General features: G+C 40.0%; 1 protein-coding gene across 1 annotated transcript in view; it reads left to right on the top strand.

Annotated features, from left to right (window-relative positions):
- The window catches only part of LOC119773099 (neural-cadherin-like), a 348,848-nt gene that overhangs the window by 111,742 nt on the left and 213,049 nt on the right, over positions 1-24,057 (top strand). The window contains exons 2-4 of the mRNA XM_038269917.1: positions 777-974; positions 8,289-8,514; positions 22,647-22,851. Of these exons, the coding sequence (XP_038125845.1) occupies positions 777-974; positions 8,289-8,514; positions 22,647-22,851 (629 nt within the window). The remainder of the gene's footprint in view (positions 1-776; positions 975-8,288; positions 8,515-22,646; positions 22,852-24,057) is intronic.

The following is a 24,057-nucleotide window of genomic DNA, read 5'->3' on the forward strand; positions in this document are numbered from 1 at the left end:
CATATAGACAGACAAAAATGTTTTTTTTTTTTTTTTACTTTTTTAACTTTTTAACTTTCTACAAATTTAATGTAATTACAGTTCTAAGTGGGTCGCTCTGTCAGCTAAAGACATATTTTACAGTCTCTATACTCCAGTTTACGATGAATTGATTTCTAAATTGTTAATAATTATTTAAATAATCAATTAATCACGATTAATCTGGATTATTGTTTCAGCCCCGGTCAGCTGCAAAATCTCTGAAATACCTGGTCAATAAACGCTAGAGAAAACATCTAAGTTTCCACTGTGTCATGAAACTTTGGTCACTGGAATCAATGCTTTTCTTGCTCATTTAATTAAATGTTTATTTGTTTAGTGTAAAACAAGTAAACACCTCAGTTTTTCATTCTTTCTTCAATTGCTAAATATTGTGTTATTTCCTCTCGTCTGCAGAAGAAAATCCATCTCCAAGAGAGCCTGGCAATAATCCCACCAGACCTCATGGATAAAACGTTTTCCCCTAATAAGAGCTTCTGCCAATTGATAAACCCTAAAAGTTCGTTCATGTGCTTTATCCTCCATGGCATCTCTGGTCTTTTTTCTCCACATTATCAACAATGGTGAAATTACAGGGCATACAGTCAGCCGCTGTGACATTTTAAAAACAATTGTTAAAGGTTACAGACTAGGCATAGAGTGGAAAAAAGACAAATAGCCCTTAAACAGTGTCCATTGTATTATCTTTCTGCCACAGCATAAACCCTAAACTGCTCTTCCTTCTCCTCGCCCTTCAGGTCCAGAGTGGTACCTGGTTCGAGTGGAATTGACTGTGACGGATGTAAACGACAACATCCCACAATGGACCATGCTTCCTGCTCCCTACCTCGCAGTCGTTTCCCCAGATGCCCCGGCAGGTTCACTGGTGTACAAACTCCAAGCTCAGGATGGAGATGAAGGCCTTAATGGTGAAGTTGAATACTTCCTTTCTGATGGTAAGTTGGTTTTTATTTTGGATAACAATTGATATGGTGGTGAAGTTTCTCACTCATCCAGGTCATAGTCATTCCAAAAAGGTTTTTGCGTAAAGCTAAGGAACGTTTTGTACATCTTTAAACTCAACTGCGTGGTTGTGCTGCAGGTGGCGGTTGGATGTGTCCCAACAGTTTTCAGGCATACCTTGCATAACATGTTTTTTTTCTTCAAAATCTATCACATAATTTGGTGTCACCAAACTGAGCGTGCAGTGAGAACAATGTGCATCCAAACAAAGTTAAGAACAATCCCCTGGACTTTGTTTCCAAGTTTGAAGAGGTTTCACTTCCCATCCAGGAAGCTTTTTCAATTCTAAATGTCAGAAATAGCGTTGATTTCGAGGCTTGTTTGAGTGGAACAAAAGCAAAGTCTTGTTTTGGCTTAGAAAACAAGCAAATTGAAACAGACAAATGTGTTCGCCAATTAGGAATGGGCAGTCGTTAGGGTTTTTTGTTAGCCTGCAATACGGATACCTGTCTTTGTCTCTGAGAGACAGTCGTTAGAGGGAATTATTGGCTTTGCTGAAAAGGGAGGTGCTCTGCTCCTCTGCATGGGGTGGGGGCCGCAATGATAGCAGGAAGCAATCAACTCTATCACTGCATTATAGGCTTTTGAAAGCTGAAATCAAGAAATCCAGAGTCCAGCCCCTCTGTCTAAGGTTGGTTTTTCTTACTTAACATACATGGCTTCTTCATGTCACTCTCAAACCACTGTCTTCTTTGTCCAAAATGTGAACATTTTGGTCCTCAAAAAAAAGTCCTCTGTCCATAAGGCATGGATGTACACTATATTGCCAAAAGTATTTGCTCACCTGCCTTGACTCACATATGAGCTTAAGTGACATCCCGTTCCTAATCCATAGGGTTCAATATGACGTCGGTCCACCCTTTGCAGCTAGAACAGCTTCAACTCTTCTGGGAAGGCTGTCCACAAGGTTTAGGAGTGTGTTTATGGGAATTTTTGACCATTCTTCCAGAAGCGCATTTGTGAGGTCGCACACTGATGTTGGACGAGAAGGCCTGGCTCTCAGTCTCCGCTCTAATTCATCCCAAAGGTGTTCTATCGGGTTGAGGTCAGGACTCTGTGCAGGCCAGTCAAGTTCATCCACACCAGACTCTGTCATCCATGTCTTTATGGACCTTGCTTTGTGCACTGGTGCACAGTCATGTTGGAAGAGGAAGGGGCCAGCTCCAAACTGTTCCCACAAAGTTGGGAGCATGGAATTGTCCAAAATGTCTTGGTATGCTGAAGCATTCAGAGTTCCTTTCACTGGAACTAAGGGGCCAAGCCCAGCTCCTGAAAAACAACCCCACACCATAATCCCCCCTCCACCAAACTTTACACTTGGCACAATGCAGTCAGACAAGTACCGTTCTCCTGGCAACCGCCAAACCCAGACCCGTCCATCAGATTGCCAGATGGAGAAGCGCGATTCGTCACTCCAGAGAACGCGTCTCCACTGCTCTAGAGTCCAGTGGCGGCGTGCTTTACACCACCGCATCCGACGCTTTGCATTGCACTTGGTGATGTATGGCTTGGATGCAGCTGCTCGACCATGGAAACCCATTCCATGAAGCTCTCTGCGCACTGTTCTTGAGCTAATCTGAAGGCCACATGAAGTTTGGAGGTCTGTAGTGATTGACTCTGCAGAAAGTTGGCGACCTCTTCGCACTATGCGCGTCAGCATCCGCTGACCCCGCTCCGTCAGTTTACGTGGCCTACCACTTCGTGGCTGAGTTGCTGTCGTTCCCAAACACTTCCATTTTCTTATAATACAGCTGACAGTTGACTGTGGAATATTTAGGAGTGAGGAAATTTCACGACTGGATTTGTTGCACAGGTGGCATCCTATCACAGTTCCACGCTGGAATTCACTGAGCTCCTGAGAGCGACCCATTCTTTCACAAATGTTTGTAAAAACAGTCTGCATGCCTAGGTGCTTGAATTTATACACCTGTGGCCATGGAAGTGATTGGAACACCTGATTCCAATAATTTGGATGGGTGAGCAAATACTTTTGGCAATATAGTGTACCTCAGAGGTCGCTCTTCTGTGTCGGGCCATGTGTCTGTTGTTTGGTTTCTTTAATAAAAAGATCAGAGTAAGGAATGCTCTTGAAAACAAAGTTTTTTTTTTTTTTTTTTACTATTTTTGGAATACCAATTAATAGAGGAACATGTTAAATTCTACTCTTTATCAACCCCAAAAATGTCTGATGACCCTAAAGGAGCAAGCAGTAAAAAAATTACCAAAATCCTCCCATTTGTCTCTCAGGATGGAGGTAATATTCAAACCTCTCCACTCCAGCTTTCCTCCTTTCTCATAACATCAGGAACACCTCGGTGTGGTGTGCAGTCTTTGTTTACTTCCTGGTTGCTGAGACAGTCATATAATTGGTTATAATTAATGATCCTTTCAGAGATAAAGTGCAGCATTTGTTTTTTTTTTTTTTGTTATTTTATGTTGGCTAAAGAGCAGCAGCCTGCAAACCTATGAAGCTTCTGCGTTCTGAAAACATATTTGAACAAAGCTCACTGTGGCTAAATCACCTAGAATCCAGCTGTGGTATGTCCTCATCTCTCTTGATTTGGCAACCAGGATGACACTCTGAACAGGAGGAAGGTTTTTTTGTTTGTCCACATAAAAAACACTGTTGAATAGTCAACAGCTAAATCTACAAAAAGACTAATCCAGGAGGAGCAGGTTTTATAAGTCAGAGACGCCATGCAATCAGCTGATTTTCGTCACAGAAACTTTTATCCAATCTACTGCATCAAGTCTTTGAAGAAGAGCCTTAAGATGATATGTGTTGTTCGATAAGTGAAATGAACTGAACTGAATCGTTGATCCAATTTGAAACACCAGGTATCTCTTTTACCAGGTGTGGCAGAAAAGACAAACCTAAAAATGCAGGGCAGGACCAGGGTTGAAACCCACTGTAAAAAAAATTTACATTAGTGGTACGATTCAAGGCAGATTTGGATAAAGTGTCACTTAAGGCCTTATCCTGAGTTCAAGTCCAGCTGCATGCATCTTTGCAACATACATTTCTCAACCACATTACCTGTTAAATAAAGTCCACAAAATGTCACTGACATCTTTTGCTTGGAATCTTACAGTTTGAAGATCTTTGCTGAATTTAATTCAATTCAATTCAGTTTATTTCTATAGCGCCAATTCACAACACGTCATCTCAAGGCACTTTACAGTTCACCAGATCATCCAGTCAGATTGATTCAAAGTTTTCCTTTAAAGGAAAACCAGTTGATTGCATCGACTCATTGAATCGAAGGCAGTCGCTCACACTAAGCATGCTTGTAGCGACAGTGGAGAGGAAAAACTCCCTTTTAACAGGAAGAAACCTCCAGCAGAACCAGGCTCAGTGTGAGTGGCCATCTGCTGAGGCTGACTGTGGTTCAAGGAAACAGAAGCAGGCATAGAAAAAGAAGCAGAGATACAAAAGGCAACTGTAAAAGGCGGCCCCGATGAAGAGAGCACATCCAGTCACAGTCAGAGAAACAGGACTACACTGAAAAACAGGCTGATCCCCAACATCTATAAACAAAGGTGTTGATGGCAGCAGCACAGCTGATATTTCTCTCCAGGATGGTGTCACAGCCACACAGGAACAGACCAGATGAAGCTACTATGAGGAAAAGCAAAGAGAGCAGCACGTTAGAGATTGAACTAACAGATTCTGTAGAGTGGGAGAATAGAGAAAGAATAAAGCAGAATGATAAAATGGTGGTCCCTATGTCCTCCAGAGGTCTATGCCTATAGCAGCATAATTATAGAGATAGCTCAGGATAACCTGAGCCACTCTAACTATAAGCTTTATCAAAAAGGAAAGTTTTAAGCCTACCCTTAAAAATAGACAGGGTGTCTGTCTCACGGACTAAACCTTTTAGTTGGTTCCACGAAAATCCAGCTACAGAACAGCGATGATGGAAAGATGTATTCATTTTAAAGGTGTTGATTTGTGGAGGTAGCTCATTAGTGACTTAAAGCAGCTAAAACTCATCCTGTCTTTAACAGAAACTTGAAAGTCATTTTGATGAGTCAATATGACAATGGGTAGACTGATGTATAGTTGGTTTTATTTATTTATATGTATTGGTAAACATGGTGTGTTTTTTTTTATTTTTGTACGGCTGTAATTATCTGTGTTGAATAAGTAATACTTTATTGAAAATTGGCACAGATATAACTTTTATGACTTTTTTCTGCTCCTTTTCTTTCATTCATGAGTTCAGTTGTCCCCTGCACAGGTTTTGTTATGGTGCTTTATTTTAATGAATAAATAATAAAATAAAAAAATCTGGGCTAAAGAGAAGAAGAACAGTCTACTAGAAGTTTCCAGGTATTTTGGTGATGCAGGTCACACGTCTGATGGTGCGCTAAAGAGTCGCAGAATGTGCTAATTTAAGTGATTTTCTGGGTGCTGTGTCCTCTACTGGTTCACTGTGTCTCCTTAAGTCCATAATTAGCGCAGCCATCTAGCAGCAAACTAAGAGCTCTTCAGGCTTCTTTCTGCTGACGAGCCATATGAAGGTGGGTTTTCCTGCAGGACCTGGAAAATGACCACACTGCAGAAAGTAGCCATAACTGCTCTAATGTCCATAGAGCCCATGGAGGAACTCTGGGATTCTGACAACAGGAAGAATAGAGAGTTCAGAAGTGATGGCGCTGGCATGACTGCAGAACCACGGCTGACCAAGCAGTGCAGAGCTCCTCAGTGGATCGACCTTTCCCTGCTAAAGTTTATCTTTTTGTTGGTCTTCTGTGATGTTTTAAATTGGGTTATCATCAGTCAGCCTTAAACATCCAATTTGATTAATAAATATCATTGTTAAAAACATATAAAACACATAAAACATTTAAACCATAAACATTTAACAGTATTTTGGTGTATGATGCCGGGCTCATACTGACTGCGGCGCGGCTGCAGAAGCACTGGTGGGGAGAAAAAAACTCTTACTGGGAGCTCTGGGTGAGAACTTCCTTTCTATCCTGCAATGGCCCCTTTGTTTCCTTGCCTTTCTTTATTGGAGGTCGCTGCAGTGTCCAGCAGAGTGTCCTACAGAGCTGCAGGGCCTAAGGAACCGGGCCTGCAGTCAACCGTGGCTGCTGTGAGTCTATGCATTGATTTAAATGATTTGGGTTTGTTGACGCGACCACCGCAGACACGCCACATTCAGTATGAGCCCGAGGGTTTTTATACAGCCAAATCATCATGACTGAGAGTGGAATAGTTAAGACTGCTCCGATCTACTCCTAATCACAGCATCTAGGAGGGGAAGTGGTGCTGCTGCTTTTAGATTTCTCTCTAATCTTTTCACACCTTTATGTCTCTAAATAATAGTTTTTCTTACTCTTCTCTATTTGCGTTAATTAATAGTCAGGATAGCTTAGATAGAAAGAACGATTTTTCTGTGTGGATGATTGAATATTCCAAAAAAGTAAAAAAAAAAAAAAAAATCCACTGGAATTTGTTTGAAGACGTTTTGCTTCTCATGCAGGAAGCTTTTCTAATTCAAAATGTCAGAAATAGGGTTGAGTTCAAGGCTTTATACAGCAGCCCAACAAAGCCTTGTTTTCGTTTAGAAAACATTCAAATTGAAACGGACGAACGGGTCCACCCCTTTGGGATGAGGGTCGTTGGGCTTTTTGTTGGCCTGCAATGTCCCATACCTGTCTATGTGTCTGAAAAGGGGGTCGTAAAAGGGAATTTTTGGCCTTGCTGAATAGATCTTGCCTGTTCAGCAAGGTCAATAATTCCCTTTTCTGACATTTTGAATGCTAAGCGAAACCTCTTCAAACAAAGTCCAGTACAATGTTTTTTAACTTTTTTGGAATGACTATGACTTGGCTGACTGAGAATGTTCACCAGCATGATTGAATATACTGTAAATCAGCTGAATAAATAAGGAGCAGATCTTATTATCTAACAGAAGTTAGATGTTTAGGTGAGCAAACATTTAAAACATCGGGTTTCTTCTGGTTTGAAGTTTAACTGGATAAACTCAAATCATTTGATGCATTTTAAAGCAAAAAAGTTATGATTTAATAATTCACAGTCAATATTTATAACACTTTGTTTTCCCAAGTGATGTAAGAGTTTGAACCTACACCTACAATTATTGCTAAAACTGCTGCAGCGAGGAAAGTTGCTTTATGGAGGGTGGAGGCTTCAGTTTCAGCACCATCCTTATGTCACCGTTTCAATTTACTTTTATTAAAGGTTTGTTATTGGTAAAATTAAACGACTCATATTGTTTTCTCACACCTTGCATTCATCTGAAAAGATTAGGACAAAATAACTAATATTCAACATCTGAGTTTCGACATTTTAAGTTAATTTAGGCCTTAATAAACTGTTTCAGAGGAGTGATCATAGCTCTCTGCATCAGCAGGGCTGTGTCTGTCTCTCTTCCAGCTCCCAGATCAGCTTCTCTGATTAATTTCCAATTCCAGCATCTGCTGCTTTGAAATTTTGAACATTTGAGTGAAGTTTGCGGGGGAAATTAGAGCATACAATTTCTAATATTTTCAGTGAACTGCTACAGTAGTAGCCATTCATAATTTCCTCACTTTCCTTAATGGGTCCTTGTTTGGTCCTTGGCTAGTCCCCTACTATTCCCTTTTAAACATCTAAAATATTATTTCTGATTTGTGGACATTAAGATGAGAAGAGAAGCGTCATCTCCTGGTCAGACCCTGTAATTGAGTGAAAGGGTGGAGCCAGTGCTGGAAGTTGGAGTGGATTTTTCTGCCATTGAGCTGGCTTTTGACTGGGAAGGGCCATTTTGAATGGCTGCTACTTTAGCTAAAAGCCTGCGTACTGCCACTGTGCATGTCCCAGTCCCTCTTCATGGTTTTTACCGTGTTGCACGTTTTAGCTGTAATAAAAGAATCAGCTTTGAATGAGACTAAACAGCTCTTCTCACTAATAAAATCCTAAACTGCTGCATGTGTGAGCGTTTTTTTTAAACAGTCCTTCAGTATGAAAAAAACCTAGAAGGATTCATGGGCTGTCAGCCAATCAGAGGAAGCAGTTCTCCAACAGACGGACCCAGTCTGAGAGTCACATGACCCGCTAAGGTCAGCAGGTCTGGTTATTCTGAAGCAGGTTGCGTTCCATCAATGCAGAGACAAACTCACATCCTGTGTTTCCTGTGAGGTCCATCACACCGCTTCTTCTCTGTTTCAGCTGGTGAGGTTTATTAAACTGTCTGTTCTGTGATTAAACGCCTCGTCCATCCACCTGTTTGCAGGCGGTGACGGTCGATTCGAAGTGGACAGGAAGACTGGCCAGATACGAACGACGGGGCTGCCTCTGCAGCGTGACAGGGAGTACCTGCTGACGGTGGCAGCTGCCGACGGGCTGGGCAGCCGCAGCGCTCCTGCCATCATATCAGTGGTTGCTGGAGCGCGGCCTCCACAGTTTACTAATGCCTCCTTCACCATCGAGATACCAGAAAACACTCCTGAGGGACAACCGTGAGTTCCCACAGCAGCTCTCCATTATCAGAAAACATGACTTTAACCTTCTGATGTTTTAAAATGTTTGACATTTTATGAACCAAATATTCAACAAACCGAAGCATTGTTTTCTATTTAATTCAGTTTATTTCTATAGCGCCATTTCACAACACATGTAATCTCAAGGCAATTTACAGTCCACTAGATCATGTAGTCAATTTATTATAGGTTGTCTATCTAGGGAAAACCAGTTCATTGCACCAACTCATTGATTCAAAGGCCATCCCTCACATTAAACATGTTTGTAGCAACAGTGGAGAGGAAAAACTTCCTTTTAACATGAAGAAACCTCCAGTGAACCAGGCTCAGTGGGAGCAGCCATCTGCCGAGACCGACTGGGGTTCAAGGAGACAGAAGCAGACATACAGAAATAAGCAGAGACACAGAAGGCAACTGTCAACCAGCTCCACAGGCGGCCCAGTCCAGGAAACACAGCCAGGTAGACGAGTTCCGAGCCAGCTCCAATGTCAGAGGTTGAAGAGAGCACATCCAGTTAGTCACAGTCAGAAAAACAGGACTACACTGTAGATAATGCAGAGAGGGACAATAGAGATAGAACAATGAAATAGGGGTCCCTATGTCCTCCAGCAGTCTAAGCCTATAGCAGCATAACTATAGAGCTAGCTCAGGATAATCTGAGCCACTCTAACTATAAGCTTTATCATAAAGGAAAGTCAAAAGTAGACAGGGTTTCTGCCTCATGCACTAAAACTGGTAGTTGGTTCATCAAAGATCAAGGTCCAGAACAGCTATGATGGAAAGATGTATTTATTTTAAAGGTGTGGACATAACGTATTTGTGAGTTTAAGCAGCTGAAACTTATTCTGTGTTTAACTCTGTGTTGGTTCAACTGGAGAGGAGTTTGATAACTGAAAGATCTGCCTTCCATTCTATTTTTAGAAATTCTAGGAACCACTAGTAAAACTGCAGATTGCGAGTGAAGTTAGGAACATAAGGAACAATCAGATCTCTGATGTAAGATGGAGCTTGGCCATTTAAGGCCAATAAGTTTGTCTGTACTTTAACTAGGGTTTTTTAAGACATGAATATATCTAGATCTAAAAAAGGTTGACCTCTGTCTAGGTGCTTCATGATAATAAATTATGCTGGACGATCTCAGAAATGAACTAAAACAACCACTCGTCTCACACTGAGACTGGTTCTGGTTCAGCTAGAGGTTTCTTCCTTTTCAAAGGTAGTTTTTCCTTTCTACTGTCGTTACAAGCATGCTTGGTGTGAGGGATTGCCTTCGAGTCAATATGTCCTGTCTTCACCTGCTCATCCAGGAGGAGAGAATCAATGACTGGATGATCTGGTTGATCTGGATCTAGAAGTGACCTGAGATGACAGGATATGAATTGGAGCATAAAAAATGAACTGTAATGAAATAAATAGAATTCAAAGATATCAGGCAGATGAGCAGCGCAGCCCGTTAGATGAGGGAGGGGTAAAACAGATGCAGAAGAAGAGAGGGGAGGGGCTGTCCGGATGCATGACCTGGATCCTGCACACATTCAGTCGGAGTTGCTCCAAGGCACAATTTGCCACAGAATATAGTCAATGTGAACTCAGGGTGAGTAATGAAACAAATTAGTTGTGTCTGAAAAGTGGAGAGACTAAAAAACAAAACAAATAACCATAAATTCACTAATAAGGGCAAATGAAGAGCTCCACAAACTCCTCTGAAACATGATCGCCTCTCCTCAACACTGGAGTAGGATGTAATCCAGGGCTTCATTCAAGCAGCCATGAGGAAGCCTTAATCCACCACAAACAGATGGTTCAGACATGAGCCTTCCGCTAATGAGGAAGACGGATAGTTTCCTCTTTTTCCTGGTTTCACAGCAGCCTTAGTTGGATCAGCAGACGGAGGAGGGATTCTTCTTCTTCAATTTAACTCCCCCTCATAAAGCCAGATTTCTAGATGACTGATACAGACATTGATGCACCATGAAGGGTTTTATTGGCTCCTGTCATTTAACTCTGGAGTATATAAATTCAAATAACATTTGTTCCAAATTAGAAAAGCTGTAAATTCATTCTTCAACATTTCAGGGTTTATTTTTCTCAATGTAGTGCAAGTCTAGCGTAGAGTCAACATGCAGTCAGGTATGAGGTGTCAGGATTTTACTGGACTTTAACTAATGTGATGGTTCAGATTAGAAGAGAATAGAAAAGAAAATGGCCTAGGCAAGGCAAGGTAAGGCAAATTTATTTGTATAGCACAATTCAGTACAAAGACAATGCAAAGTGCTTTACATGATTAAAATACAGGAAGATAAAACAGAATCAAAGCAAGTAGGAAAAATAAAAAAATAAAAAATAAATAAAATAAAATAAAAAAAATGCAGAAACAAAAAAAGAATATTAAAAACATTTGGATTAAAGAAAATATGTTTCAGTTAAACTGTTTAACTAGAACAGTCGAAGGCAATCCTAAACAAATGGTTTTAAGTCTTGATTTAAAGGAACTCAGGCTTTCCGCACTTTTACAGTTTTCTGGAAGTTTGTTCCAGATAAGTGGAGCATAGGAACTAAATGCTGCTTCTCCATGTTTAGTTCTGGTTCAAGGAATGCAGAGCAGGCTGGAGCCAGAAGACCTGAGCGGTCTGGAGGGTTGATACACTGATAGCAAGTCTGTGATGTATTTAGGTGCTAAGCCATTCATAGATTTATAGACTAACAGAAGTATTTTAAAGTCTATTCTCTGAGATACAGGGAGCCAGTAAAAGGACTTTAGAACTGGGGTGATGTGCTCTACTTTCTTAGTCTTAGTGAGGACACGGGCAGCAGCGTTCTGGATCAGCTGCAGCTGTCTGATCCACTTTTTAGGCAGACCTGTGAAAACACCGTTGCAATAATCAATTCGACTAAAAAGAAACGCATGGATTAGTTTTTCCAGATCATGCTGAGACATTAGTCCTTTAATCCTGGAAATGTTCTTCAGGTGATAGAAAGCTGACCTTGTAATTGTCTTTAAATGCTTTTGGAGGTTCAAGCCTGAATCTAGTACTACACCTAGACTTCGGGCCTGATCAGTGGTTACTAGCTGAAGCGACTGAAGCTGTGTGCTAACTTTAGATCTCTCCTCTATTGGTCCAAAGATCATTACTTCAGTTTTGTTTTTATTCAGTTGAAGAAAATTATGGCACATCCAGGCATTGATTTCTTCTAAGCATTTCCTCAGTGCTTGAATTGGTTCATAGTCACTTGGTGACATGGTGATGTAAAGCTGTGTGTCGTCTGCATAGTTATGATAGCTGATGTTGTTGTTTTTAATTAACTGAGCAAGAGGGAGCATATAGATATTGAATAGGAGGGGACCCAGGATGGACCCTTGGGGAACCCCACATGTGATTTTTGTCATCTCTGATGTAAAGTTGCCGACTGAGACAAAAATGTCCCTGTCCTTTAAGTATGATTTAAACCAATTGAGAGCTGTACCAGAGAGGCCGACCCAGTTTTCCAGGTGCTCTAACAGGATGGAGTGATCTACAGTATCGAATGCTGCACTGAGGTCCAATAGTACCAGCACTGTGGTTCTTCCGCAGTCTGTATTTATACGGATGTCATTAAACAGCTTAATAAGGGCGGTCTCTGTACTGTGGTGAGCACGGAAACCTGACTGGAACACGTCAAAGTGGCTGGTCATATCTAAGAAAGTGTTTAACTGTTGAAACACTGCTTTTTCAATAATCTTGCTGATAAAGGTGAGGTTTGATATGGGCCTGTAGTTCTGGAGTAGTAGTTTGTCTAAACTGTTCTTTTTCAGCAGTGGTTTGATATTTGCTGTTTTTAGGGACTGCGGGAAAAACACCTGACAGAAGGGACGTGTTTATTATCTGAGTCAAATCAGACGCTATGACAGGCAAAACTTTCTTAAAGAAAGCTGTGGGTAGAACATCAAGGCAGCAGGAGGAGGAACTTAGCTGCTGAATGATTTCCTCTAAGCTTTTGTAGTTTATTTGGCTGAATTGGACTTGCACCCCAAGGTTGAAGTAGCAGAGTAAGCTTGAATAAAAGTTTCTGTGGCATTTTCCTTAAAGGTGCGTTTTCTTATGATGTCCCTTTGGCTAAATGAGTCACTGGAAATGTTGCCCTCAAAGGTAACAGAAAAGTGATCGGATAGGGCAACATCAGTAACACTGACTTTAGAAATCTTCAGACCTTTAGTGATGATCAAGTCTAAAATATGTCCCTGTTTGTGCTTTGGTTGTTTAACATGTTGAGTTAAACCAAAGTTTCTAAGTGTGTCACACAGTTCTTTTGCACTTCTGTCTTCAGGGTTGTCAACGTGAAAATTAAAGTCTCCCACAATAATTAAACAGTCATAATCAACGCATATCACAGACAGGAGGTCACTAAAATCATAAAAAAAGTTTGACGTGGACTTAGGAGGCCTGTAAACATTTTGAAAGATAGTTCGTACCGGGCCCTTTGCCTGCAGAGCCAAATGTTCAAAACAGTCAAATTTTCCCAAAAACACCTTTTTACAATTCAGTGAGTCATTAAACAATGTTGCCACTCCTCCACCTTTCCTTTGCTGTCTGCTCTCGCAAAAAAAATTGTAGTTTGGAGGAGATGACTCCAACAGAATATGTGCTTCATTAAGTTCATGTAACCATGTTTCTGTTAAAAACATAACATCAACATTATTGTCAATAATAAAGTCATTAATTAAAAGGGATTTTCCTGACAGAGATCTAATGTTTAATAAAGCCAGTTTATATGAATTAGTGGTTGATGTTGTCTCTTTGGCAGGCTGCATCTGACAGTTTATGACTCTTAAGTGTCTGTTCCTGTTTGTTCCCATTTTGTTTTTCTTATTTCTACCACGTATCATCACAGATATTCCATAAGCTCCGGTAGAAGGCCCAAGCTGATGCTGGAAACTGTTGTGTCTGATAAGCTTGTTCCCAGGGCCTAGTGGGTTAGAGCAGTGCGCTTGTGCTCTGAGAAGGTTGCAAGTGCCTGGTTCGATCCCCAAAGCCTCTACTCTGGCTCCCTGAACAAGACCCTTAAAGGAATAGTACACCCAAAACATGATTAGCCTTCATTTTCTACTCACCCCCATGCTGAACAAAACTCTGGAGTACTTTTTTGATATCTCAAATGCATCTGGAGATCTGGGAGGCTTCTTGCTGTCTGCTGACATTCAAATAATGGAGGTCTATGGTGACCGAGACAGAAAGGTCCATAAAAGTCCACAAAAACGTGTCAATATTCCTCCATACTGCTCGTCCAATGTAATCCAAGTGTCCTGAGTGGGTAGCATCCAGAATTTACTCGAAACGAAGTCATTTAGAACGTTTTAGAGCCTAAACAGTAGTGTATAGGATTTCCTAATAGCGCCCCCATGCGCGCTCACGATTCTACGGAAGCCGGCAGACCAAACCGGAAGAAAGTGCGCATTCAGCGTCTGCTCTGCCGATAATGCAAGCGTAGAAGAAGAAATGTGCTGTTTACCTGTGCAAAGAAAGAAACAACGAAAGAAAAATGTCTGAGGACTTCAGTGTTGAGGAAGAGCATGAGTTCTTTGCCGAGCTGAATGCGCTGGTTTGGTCTGCCGGCTTCCGTAGAATCGTGAGCGCGCATGGGGCCGCTATTAGGAAATCCTATACACTACTGTTTAGGCTCTAAAACGTTCTAAATGACTTCGTTTCGAGTAAATTCTGGATGCTACCCACTCAGGACACTTGGATTACATTGGACGAGCAGTATGGAGGAATATTGACACGTTTTTGTGGACTTTTATGGACCTTTCTGTCTCGGGCGCCATAGACCTCCATTATTTGAATGTCAGCAGACAGCAAGAAGCCTCCCAGATCTCCAGATGCATTGGAGATATCAAAAAAGTACTCCAGGGTTTTGTTCAGCATGGGGGTGAGTAGAAAATGAAGGCTAATCATGTTTTGGGTGTACTATTCCTTTAACCTTAACCCCACACTGCTCCCTGGGTGCCCCACAATGGCAGCCAACTGCTCCCCAAGGACATGGGTTAAATGCAGAGAGTTAATTTTGTTGCTCTGCACTTGTGACAGTGTAATGACAATAAAAAAGCTGAAAAAATATACATAATATTATATTTTTATATTATATTTATTTGATATTATATAATAATATAATATTATAAAAAAAGTGGTCACACAAATGTGGACCTTAAAAAGAGTATACAAATAACAGAATAAGTGACAGCATTAAAACAAATTTCACATAAAATATGGTACTGTAAAGTGTTTTAACAATATAAAACTGTGCACATGGAGATTAAATAACCAATATACAGTTATGGACATTTTTACAGTGACAGATATTTGAAAATAGCAGCAACATCAGAGATGTGCAAAATGACAGCAGCATGTTATTTAACTGACTAAGGTAGAAACTGTACAAAAATCAGCATGAATGTAACAACTTATTGAGATTGTTTAGAACAGTGGTGGTTCTAGAGTATTCCAGCTGCCGCAAGGAAGGATCTGTGATAACGCTTCCTGGTGCATTTAGGGTGCAACAGTCTGTTACTGAAGGAGCTGTCCAGTTCAGCACCAGCTTCATGCATGGGGTGAGAGACTTTATCCAACAGAGACGTTCATTTAGGATCCTTTTGTTTCCAACCTCCTGCACTGAGTCCAGAGGGCATCCAATCACAGAGCTGGCCTTCTGATCAGCTATCCAGCCACTGCCTCTTAGCTACAGATAAGTCACTGCTCCAACATACAGCTCCAAATAATATGGTTGATGCCACAACAGTAATAGAAGGTCTTTAGGAGCACCCCCTGCAGTCCAAAAGAAGATTAAAGCTTGACTCTGGATGTTCTTTCCTGTTTAACACCTAAATACTGGTTTCAAGCTTTAGAGTGAATGGTACATCTTCCATGTTGACACCTACAGTACATGTTTGTCTTGCTGGGATGTGATACCTAAAGCTAGTTACCAGGACCAGGAGTAAGAACTTATCTTAACAACATTTCTAATGTTAACATAAAACTAAAGATATCTGTTATGAGTATGAAGCTGGATTTGCCTTAAGGGCAAACCACAAACTTTGTGACCTAAAGAGTTTAAGCATATGAAGCAAATGATTCCTCAGGCCAATATACAGCGCTTGACACTATCAATGTTGTGAGCGGGACTCCCATCTTGAAATACTGACTATGTAAGTTGAGACAAGACGCGCTGTCATTGCCCAGGTCATGTGACTGAGAAGAACGTATCGCATTACGGCCACAGGCTCTTATATCATCATGGAGCTAAGGCTTTTGCTCTACTATATTTCTGTATGCTCGACTACTGGTCATGGCTGGGGCAAGGAAATAGATAAAACCTTCTGAGGAGGCTAAAAAGAGAAAACGTGAAAGGGATTATACGCAAGGAAAAACTAGAGTCAGTCTTGGAAAGGAGCCGGGTGTCCATCATATATCAGTTATTTATATCTTTGTTAATTTTTGTTAATGTTTACTAGAAGCAAAATATGGGCAGTTACAGGTGTAGCGTCCCTAGTGGCCAAAAGGTACACGGTTTGCCTTTAATAGCAATCCCTGAATTTAGGTTCACGGATGAAGTTCAGTTAAACTCCCCGAGTTAAATATCAGCATCACATACCTTATTATTTCCATACATCTCAGGGGAACCATGGGTAGCAGCAAGGTACAAAAAACACAAAAGTTATAACCAACAATATATACGCGATTGTTACTAAAGTGAAAGTCTGATCATGCATGAGAGCTCAATCTTGATTATGTGCTGTAATTTGACTTTTGCTGTGAATTGGCACCATGTAAGAAGACTGAGGTGAATAGAATTTCACTGTGACCAAAACCAACCTGTCAGCCAGATTAATAATCCGCTGCAATGAGGTGCAGTTCTGCCCATTTGGAGTCCTTTCAGAGAAAGGAGGGCGGGTCAGCAGAAAGTTTCCGCTAATCACAGTACCAAATGAAACAGCAGCAGACGCCATAAGAAACTACAGCAGTTTATTTTTTACAAAGCTTCTTTTTCAAAGACTCTTGTGCAAAGACTATAACTTAAGTTTTGTCAGCATTCAGGAGCAGAAAGTTAAGAGTCGTCCAGGTTTTTATGTCTTGGAGAAATTAATCCCATGCTGTCTAATAACTCTACCGATTGGGAGCATATATAGTAAAGAGAATTGGTCCTAGCACTGATCCCTGTGGTACTCCACATGTAACCTTTGAGCATGAGGAAGATTTATCATTAATGTGAAAAAACTGAAATTAGTCAGATAGATACGATTTAAACCAGTCTAGTGCTGTACCTTTAATTGGTACAAAATATTCAAGTCTTTCTAAAAGAATATTATGATCAACTGTATCAAATGCAGCACTGAGATCCAACAGGACAAGTAGAGATATAACTCCATTATCTGAGGCCATGAGAATATCACCAGTGCTCTGTATTTAACAGAACCGATAAAAAGGGACCCATTCTGTACCCACAAAATGGGTCCCTGCGACCTCTCCATTCCTAGCATTTTACTTTCCTCTTCATATGTAGGGTTGATGGTGGTTGCCTTAAGTTCAATTTTGCATTCAAATTTTTATTTCTGTGTAATTTTGTGTAATAGGTTCTTCTGGAAACTCAAGCTTTTCTCCCATCATCCCAGGATTTCTACTTTGTATGCCCCTTTAAAGATTTATAGTAGATTTTTATGGTAAAAACAAACTGAAAAACTCAGATAATATTTTTACACAAACAATAATTGAGAACATGGATGTGGGTTGAGGATGGTTCCCTTTAGCAGTCAACAAACGCTGGTTCAAAGTGGTTCCCTTTAGTTTTATAGAATTTAATCAGCCACCCTGATTACAGATTCAGCGTTTCACAGCCTTAATGTGGAACGGGATCTGGGGATGATTAATCATGAGAGAACAGAAGTGAGCCATCTCCTCATCTACAGATAATCAGCACATGCATCTTTTAAAATGTTTGTTTTGTCGCACTCCAGAAAAGCTGCTACAAGAAGATGAGGGATTTAAATGGGCTTTATCACACTTGTATCCAAAAATGATGTATTCTCTGTAGAGAAGAAGACAATTGGGCCAGCTTTCAACCGGCCAGCCTGGTACAGGGCCCCACTGACACCTGGTCATGTTTATCTATTTATAGAAATGGGCAAATCGCAGTCACATGGTGTTTTATCCACACCACCACCTTTCAAATGGGGCTTTAAATTTCTAAAACATGTTTCACAATTATTTATTCAAAAACTTTTTGATTTATACACTAGAAATAATTAAAAATGTCTTAAATTAAGTGTATTTACCCTTGATTTGAGTAGGTAAATGTGATAGTTCGCCAATGGAATGAGTATTTTTTACTCTTAAAACAAGAAAATGTGATAATATGCACTTAAAATAAGACAATGCAATTGTGTTTTGTTATTTTTAATTTAAATTGGCTTGTTCCATTGCCAAAATGTCTCTTTTACCTCCTCAATCCATGACAAATGGACTTATTAAAAAAAATAATAATAATTTGATCTAGATTTCAATTTTTTTCTGTGTGACCGTGTAAACAAATAAATGAGATTTAAAATTCCGCCTGACATGTTTGCCTCTGCAGGAGTAATGCAACAGCAGGTATTAATTTTTTTAGCCCCGCCTCCTAATGGCCAGCATCATTGGACACTAGAGGCTAGGACCTTTTTAAGGAGGAGTCAGAGGTCATTGTGCGAACATTTCAGGTCATGTAACCAGAATGTGTTACATAAGCTAGATCTCTTATTCTATTTCTATTCAGTATGGTGATATTATTGATAAATTTCAATTAAAAAAAGACGCCTAAATCTTAGGAGCAAAGGCTTTGCCTTATACAGAAACTGTACAATAATGTAAACCAGACTACCGCTTATGAGTGAACAAATACATTTTTGCACTTTTGGCATTGTGCCAAAATCCCACTTCCGCCTAGCACACTGCCTACTAAAACCTCTGTGGAACAAACATGCTTCAACTTATTCAGTCCAAATTTGCTTGACTTATATTCAGGACGTGGATCTATGAAGTCTAAAGGTTCATCCAGAGTTTCAAATGGGGTTTCATGGTGATTTGCAGCATTTATTTTGGAAAAAAACCCAGACAAGGCTAAGTACTTTTCATTTTTTCTTTGTTTAATCACCTATAAATCAGACATGGTGACGTTTAAAATAGTGGTTCCACCTGAAAAAAAATTCTCAATGCCTTTCTATCACACAGATACAAACCATTGTATTTCCAATTTATAGTTTGTGAGCTGTACTTTCTTTAATTCACATATGTAATTTCAGGTGGAATTTGCTCCTAAGACCCTGAGCAGTTCCCTGCTTCTTAAACACTAAACTTTAGGATAAAACAATCCATAATTGTTATGTTCTCTTCCTGTCTGTCGGAGATCATTCTCAACGCATCAGGGAATAACTCAGAGCTTAAAGCCGTTTGTCAGGAATGTCATCAAACTCGCTACAGAACTTTAGATTAATCTCTGGTTTTACGACGAAGTGACTCTCTGACATCCAGTGTGAGAATTGTTTATGTGGATTAACCACTGGGCCATAACCCTACCCTTAAACATTAACCAAATGTAAGGGCACCAATATACACTCCTTCTCTATATACTTTGTTTTTGAAACTTTTCTCCTTTGCCAATCGTGCAAATCCCGCAGACACACACATTACCCGCCTTTTTGTTGCATTTGAGGTCTAAGCAGCTTTCAATTCCAAATAACCTGGTCTGCTCTGAAAATTATACAATTATCATAAATCTCCCTTCAGAAGATGGCTCTGCATTAACCAAAGCTGCCATCGCCACCATGAATCACTGTGTTTGTAGGTGCATTTCTTTCCTGAGAGGCAGGATGGTTTCTCTCCTCACAGGTTAGAGTCTGGGAGTTTTAAGGAAAAGTCCGGTCATATTCAGAATTCAAACTTCTGAAAGTACTTTAAATATGAAATTATTACATACTGTTAAATAAATGATAAGTGTTTTTAATTAACAGTAATTTTCATTTGAATGTGCTTTACTGGAGGCATCCATGTTTGTCAAAGAACACTACTGCCACCTACTGGTTTGTGACGTCACGGTGCGGTATCGGCTGTTGATCAAGTCCCAGTGCTGTATCTGGTGTTTGTCACAACACGCTATTATCCAAGTCATTCTTCCAAATGTTGGCTACATATTAAGTGTTTTTTCTCTGGCCAGAAGTTCGATGGTAAATCCTCTCTCTTCAATGCATGTGGGCATTGATAGTTTTATTATAGCTCTCTGGTGAATTTCAATGGTGAAGTCCTCTGGAAATCTTCAATAATTGTTGTTGATTGCAGATGTGTCTAGTAGTTCCCATTAGTAGTCCACACCGTGACGTCACTTCTGGAAGATGGCAGGAGTGAGGCGTTACTATATATGGGCAAAAATGGCCGGTCCCGGACTCGAAAATAAAATTATTGTTTTGTAATTTTTTTTTCTAATTAACGCCATATTCAATAAATCACCGCGAACGTATTCGTTTTAGGTATAAATAATGATCCATTGATTATTCTTTGCTGACCCGACTTTTCATTTAAGTTTGGCTCCTTTGGCCATAAAACATTCTTATGTTAGATTTTAGAAGATTTCCATTTGGACAAAAACTAGAGTAGTGTAGGAAAACAATAAGTTTGATTGCTTGAGAAATGATGTAGCCCCTAAACCATGGAAAAGCTGTACCAGTGTTTTTCCTTGTCAGTTTTCCTTTAATCTTTGCTTATTTGAAACACTTGAGCAAAAAGACAAGTAAAATACAACTTCATCAGCAACATCCCTTATAGCTCAATTAGTGGCATATCAGCTGCAGTAGCATGTGCAATTATTTTTCTTACTATGTTCCAACCGTATAAGTATCTGATGATCTGCTATATGCAATATGTGGATGCACCATAACTTTCTCCAATTGAATAAAAACAAAACGAGGTCTTAGACTTCTGACCAAATGAGGAGAGATCCAGAGTTAGCTCAGAACTGCAGCTCATATGTTGTTGTGATATGTTACCTTTAGATTAGGAATATATATATAACTAACTAAAACTGGATTTGTAGTTAATAGATAAATCATTCAAAATTGAGGGTAAAATCAATTTAATGTTCTTGGTTGAATAGTTATAACTATAACTTGTTTAGTCACCAGGATTTCAGGTCAGGGTTGCTTCTAGACCGGCTGTTAAAACTCAAAAATGCAAAGAAAGACCTGACTTAACTGCAGCGCTCCTCTGCAAGGAAAATGCAGGGTAGCTGGTGCAGAGCTGGTTAACCAGGCAGAACGGGTTTTACAGGGTGATACACTGCTCTCAGTAGCTTTGACGGCAGAACAAAAGGGGGGAGAGCTGCGATCAGCTAGCTTCCAGGAAAAATCCCATGTGGAAATTGTGTCTTCTAACCGGCATGGTGCCCAGGAAAAAGAAAGAGTGAGCAGTTCCCGCTCCTTGCTTGAATGACGGTGGGGGTCAGTCCTGATGCATCACAGCTTTGCCTTCTGTTGACTGGTCTCACAGAAGTGATGTCTCTAGGGGAAGCAGAATTTTCCGGAAAGTGGGGGGCCATTGTCTGAGCCACAACGGGGGGGGGGGGTTTGGTGTAATCCACTGTTATCAATTTTTGCAAACAATTATAAACAAATAATTCTTGTCCCCTGCTTACGCAGAGTTTGTAATCATTTCAGGAAACAAAAGACTTTTGACTTTTAAAAGCACTTTATTGACAAAATCAAACAGTATAATCAATCATTAATGTAAAAACAAGTGTGAGCTAAAAATAACTATTTATTTCAAAACAGGTGTCAGCTAAAATCAGTTAAATGAGGAGCTTGTTATATTGCATTTCTCCAAAGTAAATAACATATTTTCAAACCCAAGAACTGTATGGAATTCTCTATGTTCTGTGTGGCTCTGTGGAAGTGAAACAAAAGAAGAAAAAGAAAGAACAGAAAAAAGGGAAATTAAAAGTAGAACAAAAGAAGATTTCCATAAGAAAGAATTAAAAAAAGAAAAAAATATATATCAGAATAACCTGCAGTTAAATAGAAATACAGGGTTGCCACCTGGACTCAGTGCAGGAGGTGGGAATCAAAAGGATCCTAACTAAATGAACATCTCGGTTAGATAAACTCTCACACCCCATGCATGAAGCTGGTGCTGAACTGGACAGCTCCTTCAGTGACAGTGTGCTGCACCCTCAATCCACCAGGGAGCGTTATCACAGATCCTCCCAGCAGCTGGAAGACTTTATAACCATCCCTGTTCCCAACAACCTCCATAAGTTGTTACATTCATGCTAATTTAGCAAAGTTTCTATCTTAGTCAGTTAAATAACATGCTGCTGTCATTTTGTTAATCTCTGATGTTGCTGCTACTTTCAAATACCCATTACTGTAAAAAATGTCCATAGCTAGATATTGGTTATTTATTCTCCAGGTGCACAGTTTCACATTGTTAAAACACTTAACAGTACAGTATTTTATTGTTTATCCTTTAACTTTCCACTATTATATTATTCTTTTCCATTTTTCGATGGTCCATATTTATGTAATAATTTTTCTATAATCTTTTTGGTGCTGTAAACACCAGAATGTCCCCATTATGGAACAATAAAAGGATTTCCTATTCTATTCTATTCTATTCTATTCTATTCTATTCTATTCTATTCTATTCTATTCTATCCACATTTACCTACAACATAATTGCATACCAGGTGGATTTTAGATATACTTCTTTTCTTTGTGTTTGTGCATTGACTTCTGGGTTTGGCATTTTTTATCTCCACATAAAACCAACATTTCCCTCATTAATTAAAAAAAACGAAACAAATAAAGAATCTTTCTCCTTTAATCAGGCAGAAGTGACAGACCTGGTAGATCGTTGTTCACGTCTCTCTTTCATTACTCCAAAGCGCCATACCTTATCAGAGCTTCCATAAATATCAGCTTATAAACTGTTTGTATTGGTTCATATTCAGCCTCTATGGTAACGTGGATCCTACTCTAACAGTTTGCTGGCTGTTGGAATATTTGTTTGTTTTGTGGTGCTGAGAAAGCTCACCGCTGCTTTTCTTTCCCTTTGTTTCCCCAGATTCCTAGTGACACCTGCTGTGTCCTTCCAAAACAAACCAATCAGCTACAGCCTCCTGATCAATCCCAGCAGCCTCTTCACCATCTCAGCAGAGACGGGTGAAATCAGCCTGACCCGCAGTATCGATTATGAGAGTGACCAACATCGTTACTTGCTCCTGGTGCGGGCCAGCGAGGGCCAGAACAGCATGAGCAGCGCAGCAGAGGTTCGTCTGACATGTCAGTTCAAAGTCACGCTTCCATTATTACATGGATTGACCACTTGGTCTACAAATGGACCAACTATCTGACACTGAGATGGAGTCATCAGTCTTTCAGAAGGTTTGAGTGTGAAGCTGGGTTTAGTATTTCTACTCCTTCTACATCTTATAGGCAGCAGATGAATGATGATCAGAGGCATAAAGGCAGCAACTTAATCAGCCTTTTATCATCTTGAGACATTTCTTGGATTAAAGAACTATGGTCCAAGCAGGAGCTCGATAGATAGATAGATAGATAGATAGATAGATAGATAGATAGATAGATAGATAGATAGATAGATAGATAGATAGATAGATAGATAGATAGATAGATAGATAGATATAGATAGATAGATATAGATAGATAGATAGATAGATAGATAGATAGATAGATAGATAGATAGATAGATAGATGTTGCAGTATCTATAACAACCGATACACACAGGATCATCACCAATTATTAATTTCATAGATCACTCACCATAGATAGATAGATAGATAGATCTAAAAAACTCATTTGTGCATTTTTCTTTAGTAAAATTAATTACTGCAACAGTGTATTCATAGCTTTGAATTTTAACCTAAAAAGTCCATCAGAAAGCTGTAGTTGATCCAAAACGATCCATGTTCTCACTAGATCTAACACATTAGAGCACATCAGCCGGCTTCTAAAGTCCTTCCACTGGCTCCCTGTAGCTCAGACAATAGGCTTTAAAATACTTCTGTTAGTCTAGAAATCACTGAATAGATCCATAACAGATCTGTTGTCAGTGGATCAATCTCCCAGACCACTGAGGTCTTCTAGTTCCAGCCTACTCTGTCGGCCAGGATCTAAAACCAAACATGGAGAAGCAGCATATAGTTCCTATGCTCCACTGATCTGGAACAAACTCCCAGGAGACTGGAAAAGAGCTGAAAGCCTGAGTTCTTTGAAGCAAGAGGGTTAAAAATCCACTGACTGTTAAAGTTAAACTTTAACAGTGGCTGGTTTAAGGTTGTGATCCAACTGTTTGTCCCTTTAGGAGACTAGTGGAGCACAAGGCTCATTTTGGGTGAGAAAGACATGCTTTTATGAAGGCAATCATGCTCTTATGCTGGATTGAGGGTGACCCTATAAGCTCATCCAGGATTCACAAAGTGGCTCCTCTGCTCAACTGGGCTGAAAACTCGAA

Source organism: Cyprinodon tularosa, unplaced genomic scaffold (assembly GCF_016077235.1).
Source record: "Cyprinodon tularosa strain WSP-4 unplaced genomic scaffold, ASM1607723v1 ctg741, whole genome shotgun sequence".
Classification (NCBI taxonomy): domain Eukaryota; kingdom Metazoa; phylum Chordata; class Actinopteri; order Cyprinodontiformes; family Cyprinodontidae; genus Cyprinodon; species Cyprinodon tularosa.